The following is a 9088-nucleotide window of genomic DNA, read 5'->3' on the forward strand; positions in this document are numbered from 1 at the left end:
ATTGTCTATGGAATCTCTAGAGCTTAATTACAAGATTAGACAAAAGAACCATGACGGTCAAGCTAAAAATCCTGTTAATTAACCACAACTTTACTACCTTCATTGCTTACTAAGTAAGGCACCACCCACCTCCACTAGCCCTTGGCAGCCAACATAAGCAGTCTCAGGCTTGTGCCAGGAGCCCAGCCTGAGGTAGGGACCCCCCAAAACTGCAGGGTCTGTGCCCAAAAACTCCTAGCCCTTCAACCCCTAGACCTAAAGAAGTGGTTGATTCTGTCCAGTCATACAAAGGAAAAGAAAAGAATGAAGGGAAGAATCAGGTAGTCTGAAAGGAACCAGCATAGGCAAATGGGCTGAGCCTAAGAGAAAGGTGAGCGGAAACTGAGCTCAGATCAGTCCGACACACCAGTTACTCTGGGCAGGGACCCAGGCAGGTGAACCAAGTAGCCCCCTTCTAAGGAGGATTAAGGCAGTTCTGCAGCCTAGTAGCCCAGTGTCCAGGGCCAATGAAAGTAGAGGAGCCAGAGAGTGAGGGATAGAGAATACAAGAAGAAGAATAGTAGAGATATCAAAAGAAAAAGGCTCAGGATGCCGGCAGATAAACCAAGAGGCAGGGTACTAAAACAGCAGAAGGAAAAATGCATAAAAACACAAAGAGAATGCCAAGTACAATCAGCAAATATTACCAACTGAAGGGAGAGTGCCTGATGAAAGACAAAATACTACGTACTATACAAAGATGATGGAAACCTTCAGAATGATTCAAAGGAGAAATAAAAATCATAAGGGAAAATATTTAGGAATGAATTTAGGCAGAAAATAAAGTCCTCCATTCAGAATCAAAATAAAATAAAATAAAATAAGAATATAACCAGCCTAATTCTTTCATTAAGGGATCCTCCTTCAGGTAAAAGGTACCACCCAGATTCTTAAAGGAGCTAGCCCCATATTTGTTTTAAAGCCATCAAACAAAATAAAATGTGAGTTTAAAACATTAAAGTATGTTTGACCATGTTCCACCTTCAATGAATGTCCACTGAAAATTGATGGTGTATTATAAAATGACAAGAGCCATTCTGTGGTGTCAGGGTATTTCTGTAGGTCTTCTCTGGAGACCGTACTACACATACAAAGCTATCTTGGTGGCCTCCCCTCCAGGACAACGAGAGAATAATATTCAGGAGGTCACACAGCTTTTCCAATGGTCCTTGCTTCCTGCTTGACAACTCTGACTCAGTGGGCTAACCGCTGTGGGTATATTCTCAATAACTTCAGAGAGCGTGAATAGACAAAAAGAGATCTCTTCGTATGCATGCCTGGCTCCACTTTCATAGAGGCAGGCAAAAGTGATGGCTGGAATCCCTGGTGTTGACGGATCTGAAAAGGGTAGCTCCATCACTGCCAGATCAGAGTATGCACTGGGCCCTTCATAAATCACCCAGGGCTCAGTCCAGCTGTCGGCATTTCTGGGAAAAGTGCTAAGGTAGACTCCCATATTTACCCGAGACCTGTGACTTGTGGGGTGGGAATATAATACCCAAGTAGGTGTCTGAAATGAGGTGAAAGGTGGAGAGACAGGTCCTGGGGCACTCTGGCCTGAATCACTATCACTCACAGAGATCAGAGATTCTTCGGAGATCTTCTGTTGTGGGTGGCATTGGGATGCCTTTTTTACAGAGGTGACTGGGATACTTCTAACACTCTTTGCTTCGTGTTTCTGAAGTCTATGAAGCTTTTGTAGGAGATAGAAATAGTCACAGCCACCAACAAACCATCTCTCCCCTTGTGACAGAAATTGAGAGGAGTTCCTAATGAGAGGAGCTGGGAACCCAACAATGCTGCCATGGCAACCACGGTTGCTCTCCACTAACTTCCGGACCCGCTGTCCTGGGAGAAAAGCAGCCCCATCATCCATGCTGAGCGCCTGTACGCGGCAGCCCAGGGGACTCCTGGCATTGCAATAAAGAATACTGCTGCCATCTTCCTCATACACGGATACCAGCTGGCACTCCCCAGTTTTCAAGTTGGGGATGAAATCCCCAAATTGCCAGCTCTGACCATGGTCATCACTGTAGAAGGTGAAGGAGTGAGGGGTGGTCTTGCAGATTTTCCCAAAGCACTCCTTGCAGTCGATGTGGTAAGTGTAAGCAGGAACAAGGAGACGTCCTGACCTCAGCTGGATGCCATGGCCAGGGCCCAAGGCAAAGGTAGCCCAGTCTGCAGAGAAAGGAGAGAGAGGCTGCCATGAATGAGTGGAGGAAAGAAGAAGAAAAGAGGAGGAGGAAGAGTAAGGTGGAGAGAAAGAGAAGGAGAAGGAGGAGAAGGAGAAGGAGAAGGAGAAGGAGAAGGAGAAGGAGAAGGAGAAGGAGAAGGAGAAGGAGAAGGAGAAGGAGAAGGAGAAGGAGAAGGAGAAGGAGAAGGAGAAGGAGAAGGAGAAGGAGAAGGAGAAGGAGGGGAGGAGAAGAAGAAGAAAAAGGAGGAAAAAGAGAATTAATAGTAGTAATATCAATAGCCCTCTCCCAAACCCACTTCTGCAGAAGTCCTTACATAAACAAGAACAGCACAGGGAACATTTAGGTTTCAACTTCAAAGTCCAGGCTACCCTGGCCCTTTGAACCACTCCAACAAGCATGTATCACATTGGGGGCTCAGCCCCCTCCTGGCCAGGTCCCCCTTTCTGTCCCCCGTTAGATTGTAAGCTCCTTAAAGGCAGGGACTGTCTTGCATACACAATGATTAGCAGAGAGCCCGGCACATAGAAAACACTTAATAAATGTTGAATCAACCTATCATATCTATCATCTATCTATCTCTATCCATTCATCTATCTATCATCTATTTATCCATCCATCCATCTGTGCATCCATTCATCTATCTACCATCTATCCATATACCTATCTATCAGTCCCTACAAGGTACCAGGCACTGTGCTTGGTGCTTAGAGAATTAAAGTCTCAAATTAAATAGCTAGTGTCTTCAAGAAGATTAGATTCTACCTGTGGGTAGAATTTATATATTATATATATTACATATACATTATATTATGTATATGCATATGTGCACATATATGTGTATACATGCATGTTTGTACCTATGTATACTTGACCATGTATACATATGTATGTATATGTGTGTTGTTGATTAGATAACATTATATGGAAATATGTATTATTTAAAAATACATTTCTATAACATCTGAAAGTTTGCAAAAGACTTCACACGTGTTATCTCATTTGAACCCCACAACAGCTTTATAAGATAGGTGCTATTATTTTCCCTTTCTTATAGATGAAGAAACAAAGGTTAAGCGACTGGTCCTCAGTTTCAATGCTAGTAAGTATCTGAGGCCCGATTCAGCCTGAGGTCTTCATGATTCCAGGTCCAGTGCTGTATTCACTGAGCCACCCAGCCTCTCCCCCATCCTTGAAATTATTCCTTTGCAATATAAGAAATATAAGAAATAACTAGATGTTGGCAAATAATGTCAACCCTACTGCTGATGAAATTCCCAGTGTCCTGTCTCTCTTTGAAGGAGCCTTGTTCTCTGCCCTTGTGACCTCACACAGATAAAAGAAAGAGAAAGGAAGTACTCTTCCTATGTCTACTAGCTGCTGCTCAAAGTAGACCTAGGGAAAATATTGTCCGTTCAGCTATAGCTACACATTCTACTTTCCCATGTATAGATTGGTTTGTGGCTGGGGGTGGGGATCTAGTGTTTCAAACTCCCTTCCATTTGTTAAAGTCCCTCTCTCCCTTTGTCTTCCCCCTTCTAAGAAATTATTCTACTTGCAAGCATCTAATTAGCAGAGGAAAGAATAACTTTACTTGTAAAGAAAAAAAAAAGAGGCAGAATCTTATCAATCCATTCATTTACTTGCTTTTCCTGGTATGTTGGGAGGTGCTTTAGACTGTGGCTCCATTAGGGGCTCCATTTTCCCTCATGGGCTATTCATTCCAGCCTGAAGTTCTGGTCAAGAATTGGACATGAACCGTTTCATTCTCAGGACCAGAACCAGCCTCATAGTACCTGTGTCAAGCAGGGAGATGGCCAAGGCACATGTAGCCTCAGCATCCTTTATCAAATGGGTTATTTTTGGTTACCTCAAACTCCACATCTTATCAAGTGGGTGTGGTTTTTGTTCCTTGAAATTCTGGACTGGACTGGCCAATATAGATACTACTGAGATTGTCTTTCCTCACCCCCATTTCTCTTTTGCCAACAAAAGTCTTATTCATCCCAAATGAGAGCCAAAGCCAGTCATTTCAAGTGGAGCAATTTAAGCAACTCAGTGTGGGCTCCTTTACCTTCTATAACAGAGCCAATGACTTGTTCTGTCAGGTCAGTGACAGCACTCCAGGTGAGGCCCCCATCTGAACTGGTCACACAACAAAGTCGGGCTGCATTCTTGCCAGTCATGATCTGAAAGGATTCTGGGGTGTTGCCCAACACCGCGATGAAGAAGAGGAAGACAGTGCCGGTGAGCTCATCATACACAGGGCAAGGGTTCATGGACCGATGCTCTTCCAGAGATGCTGTCTCCACAACTCGCATGCTTCCCCACTGGAGAGGGAAGAAAAGCATCAACGCTCTCTCTCTTCTCTCTCTATGTCAAGCTTACCATCGATCTCCATTCATGATTCTCTTGCCTTTCTTGATACACTGCACACTCCAAATTCTCTTTAACTCAGAGATGTCAATTGCCTTGAACAATGGATCTAAAAATCTTCTAAGCTCAAACATGTCATTGAGCCAAAAGACCAGACAGACCCTGCACGCAGCTGGAGGAAACCACTGGGCTAGAGTGATGGGTGAAGTACCAAGGAGAGAAGTACAATTCATGAAAAGAGCACCTGGGTTCAAGTCCTGGCCCTGACACTTACTAGCAACATGACCCAGGGCAAGTCAATTAATCTCTCTGAGTCTCAGTTTCCGTACCTGGAAAATGGGGGTAATAATGCTGAGAGAAAGGGACTAGGCTGTTATTTCATTCTACCAGGGCAGGTCAGCCCCTTTTCTTCAACTCTTTCCAACTCTAAGTAGGAGTCCCATGGAGTTTCCTAGAGCACTGAGAGCTGAAGAGACTTTGCTGAGTGAAGGTCACCCAGCCAGGGGGTGTCAGAGGCAGCTTCAGTCTTCCAGGTTCTAAGGGAAACTCTACTCACTACCTACTGTGTGCATGGTACTGTGCATAGGTGACTAAAAGCTCCTGCCCTCAAGGACCTTGCATAGAACCACAGATGCAGGGCTAGAAGGCCATCTAGTCTGACGCCCTCATTTTACAAATGAGGAAACTGAGGCCCAGAGAGTTAAATACCTTACCCAAGGTCTACAGAGCTGGCAAGTAACAGAACCAGAATTTGAACCCAGGTCCTCTGACTCCAGAATCAGAGCCCTTTCCACCATACCACACCACCTCCTATGAAGCACTAGAACAAAACATTCCTGTGAAAGTTGTAATCACATTCACATTTGGGGGATTTGGTCATATATTTGTAGCATATAATAGTTACTTGAGTATACAAAGAATCTAGGAGAGAGGTTCCTAACCTGGAGTCCATGAAGAGATTTCAGGATATCCATCAATTTGGATGGGAAAAAATTACATCTCTATTCTCACTAACCTCTCGCTGAAACTTGGCGTTTCTTTCTATTATGAATGTAGACAAGAAATCATTATTCTAAGCAAGAGTCTGTAGGCTTCACTAGACTGTCAAAAAGGATCCATGACTAAAAAAGGGTAAGAACTTTGATCTAGGACTTACTCTCTCCCAATATGGGAACTCTCTCCACTGATGGAGATGCCAAGCATGTGCAGGACTCCTGACTGTGTCTATATTTGATGATGATGATGATGATGATGATGATGATGACGATGATGATAGCTGATTTGCATATAGGACTTCAGATTTGCTTTACATACATTATCTCATTTGATCTTCATAATAACCCCATAGGGAATGGTACTATGGCCATTATTGTCCCCATTTAACAGATGAAAAAACTAGACTCAGAGAGGTTGTTACAGTTATTGTGTCAGAGCCTAGATTTAGCTCCCTGGCAGCTCCTGACTCCACTCCCAGCATCAGGAGCCAACATGCCACACTGCCTCCTGATGCTACTGTTCATTCTAGCCTTTAACCCTCTCCTTCCCAGGATGCACCAGTTCCTACAGAAGGTAGGGACTTCTGAGGCATCCCTCCAACCTCTGATACTGCCCCTGCCCTGCTGCTGCAGGAGTCTTGGTCTCTGGAAATAAAATGGTGATGTTTCATCTGGGTCTCTCACATAGAAGCCCATCAGTTCAATAAGTGGAACACACAACTTGCCCACAATCCCTCAGCAGCCTCCACCCAAGTCAGTTTATCAGGTTATGTTTCTCATGCTTCCCCGGAGGGTGATTCCATGGCCCAGGTGTCACTCACCTCCACATATGTCCTGTAGAAGGCCCCCCTTCTCAGGACCAGCACATTTGCATGAGAGTCATCAGGGCTGAGCCTCTCCTCTGCAAAGGCCAGCAGAGTGGCCCTCTTGGGGATATAGAGCAGGGCAGGTATCCTATAGGTCACGCCACCTTTCTCCCTCTCAAATAGCACTGTCCGAGCAGGGAAATATGAGCTACTCATGGCTTTCCTGGAAAAAAGGAAAGGACACACAACCAGCCAGTGTGTAGGAAGTATGAGAGATGGGGTAAAAAGATAGGAACCAAAGACTCCAGGGGTCAGTCATAGGATCTAACTCTTGCATTTTAATTATTGTTAAATTTTTGTTTTAAGACATTCCCAGACAAAAGGAGCTTTTCCCCAGGTAAATGAAGCAGTTTTTCCAGTGTTTTCTGCAGTGTTTCCAGAGTAAGACTTCAGAGTCACAGAATCAAAGATCAAAGGGATCTCAGAGGAAATCTAATCCCACCCAGAGCAGAAATAATCCCCTCTACAATCTACTTTGGTAAGTAGCCATCCAAGCTTTGCTTCAAAATTTCCAATGAGGAGGAGCCTTTTTAGACAGCCCATTACACTTTTAGATGGCTGTGATAGCGTAAGTAGGTAAGTGGTAGCAGTACGGCTGTGCGGTTCTCTAAAGACAGTCAGGACCATGGACAGAAGTGGGCTTCAATTAACCCAACCAGCTGTCCACACCAGCACTTACTGGGTCTTTATTTTATCTTGAAGAATGGCTTAATTAGTTTGTAGAGTAACCCGCCTCTCCCCATCTATTCATCAAGCCTGTCATTTCCTTAGTAAGGAGGTGAGTTGAATTAAATAAAAGGGCAATAAAATACAACCAACAGGTCCTAAGAGAAGGAATCATCTCAATGGATCCCAACCCCAAAGGCAGAGCTTGCTTCTCTCCTGCTCATTCTAGCTGAAGGGTGAAATAAAAATCTCCATGCTGATCCTCATTTGATATTTAAGGGAAAACAGGGCAGATAGAGGTTAATGACCCAGGGTCATAAAGCTAATAAATGTCTGAGGCCAACTCAAGCCTTCCTGATTCCAAACCCAGTGCTCTATCCGTTGTTCCACCTACAAGCAAGTCCCTAGACATAATTCTACTACTCAAGGAAGTTTTTCCCTTATATCAAGTCTGAATTTACTTCTTTGCACCTTCTATCCATTACTCATAGTTCTTCCTTATAAGGTCAGACAGAACAGGTCTAATCTCTCCTCCATCATAAATAACTGAATACAGCTCTCTTGTCCCCCTTGAATCTCCTCTGCTCTAAGCTAAACACCCCCAGCTCTTTCAACTAGTCCTCAAATGGCATGGCCTCAATGCCCTTCATCCTCTGCTTATTCTCTCTGGATACACTCCAGCTTCTCCTTGTCCTTCTGAAAATGTGGCACCCAGAGCTGGACACAGTACTCTGGATGTGGTCTGACTAGCATGAGGAAGAGCAACTATCACTGATCTATATTCAAGTTATAAAGGGCTTCACATGGTAAGTGATAGCTGAATTGGACCTTGAAAGGAGGCATGAGAGGAGAGGGATGATAGAGAGGGAGATGTCCATCCCAATTATAGGGGAAGGCATCAGAAAATGTGGAGACTACAGAGGACAATGTGAGAGCAGGAAAACGAGCAATCTCTTATCTGCTCTGTGAAAGAGGGTATTGTAGATACTACCCACAAAAAAATACATAGCCCCTGGAGCTGACTCACTAAATACTGAATTTATGGTTTAACCTTCCCAAATTTAATCCGCATTAAAACGCAAGCGCCCCTTGGAAGAATAAATAATTAAGCTATTGACTTTAACTTAAGTCTCAGAGTAAGGTTGTGATGCAGGGAGGGGCTGGGTTGAGAAACATGATGGCAGTTGACAGCTGAGTGGAACCCACAAGAGGGGGACATGATCAGTAACTGTGGCCTGAGACCAACAGGACTTTGGTCCAGGGTGCTATCACAAGAGAGGAAAGAAGATGCTTCCCTACACCTCATATCATCTGAGCTGCTTTATGTCATAACTGTCCTAGGGCTGCCACTCTGAGAGCCCCATGGATTCATCCTTTCTTCCCCAACCCACGTGAAGGTGCAGGCTAGAATTCAAATGGGGTAGACTGCACCCTATCCCAGGGCAATTACACCCACAGTTAGACTATTCTATGTATCATCACTGTCCTCTTCTCTATCTGACTATCTTACTTCCTGCCACCCCTGCTCCACTCCCCAACTATTTTGAGATGACATTTGCTCAGCTTTGGACTCAAACCACAGAGGCCAGCTTCCAGCAGAGAGCCATTCTCCTGCCTCCTCTCTCGGTTGCCATGGAGATCCACATCATAGGTCTGCCATGGAAACAGTGGAGCTGGCTAAAATTGATATCCGGGGTTCATGTCCAGCACACATCAATGAATGAGAATGAGAGAAATGCTCAGCTGAGACTGGTGTCAGAAGGGAAAATAGGCGTGCAAGGCTATCAGCTCCCACCCTGGGGCCATAAAATCTAACAGAGCTGGAAGGAACCTCAGGATCTGCCTAGTGCATCCACCTTACTTTACAGTTAAGAAGGGAGTCCCAGAGAAGATGAGTGACAACCAATGTCACATAAGTACAGAGTGGCAGAGCCAGGCTCCAATTGAACCCAAG

The 9088-nt window shown here is 44.6% G+C and overlaps 1 protein-coding gene across 1 annotated transcript; it reads right to left on the minus strand.

Moving 5' to 3' along the window:
• Positions 1 to 247: 247 nt before the first annotated feature.
• NEU4 (neuraminidase 4) lies at positions 248 to 6625 on the minus strand. The gene is made up of 3 exons (XM_020989027.2): positions 6424 to 6625; positions 4306 to 4561; positions 248 to 2217 (listed from the first exon to the last, which is right to left on the minus strand). The coding sequence occupies exons 1-3, from the start codon at positions 6622 to 6624 to the stop codon at positions 1178 to 1180; spliced, it is 1497 nt and encodes a 498-aa protein (XP_020844686.1). The 5' UTR covers position 6625; the 3' UTR covers positions 248 to 1177.
• Positions 6626 to 9088: the final 2463 nt, after the last annotated feature.

The sequence above is a fragment of the Phascolarctos cinereus genome, unplaced genomic scaffold (assembly GCF_003287225.1).
Source record: "Phascolarctos cinereus isolate Bilbo 61053 unplaced genomic scaffold, phaCin_HiC Scaffold_7;HRSCAF=346, whole genome shotgun sequence".
NCBI classification, from domain to species: domain Eukaryota; kingdom Metazoa; phylum Chordata; class Mammalia; order Diprotodontia; family Phascolarctidae; genus Phascolarctos; species Phascolarctos cinereus.

Coding starts and splice junctions, on each gene's coding strand:
- NEU4 (XM_020989027.2), bottom strand. CDS start 6,624: ATGAGTAGCTCATATTTCCCTGCTCGGACAGTGCTATTTGAGAGGGAG. Junction 4,562..6,423: donor TCTACAGGACATATGTGGAG/GTGAGTGACACC, acceptor TTCCCTCTCCAG/TGGGGAAGCATGCGAGTTGT. Junction 2,218..4,305: donor CATTGGCTCTGTTATAGAAG/GTAAAGGAGCCC, acceptor CTTTCTCTGCAG/ACTGGGCTACCTTTGCCTTG.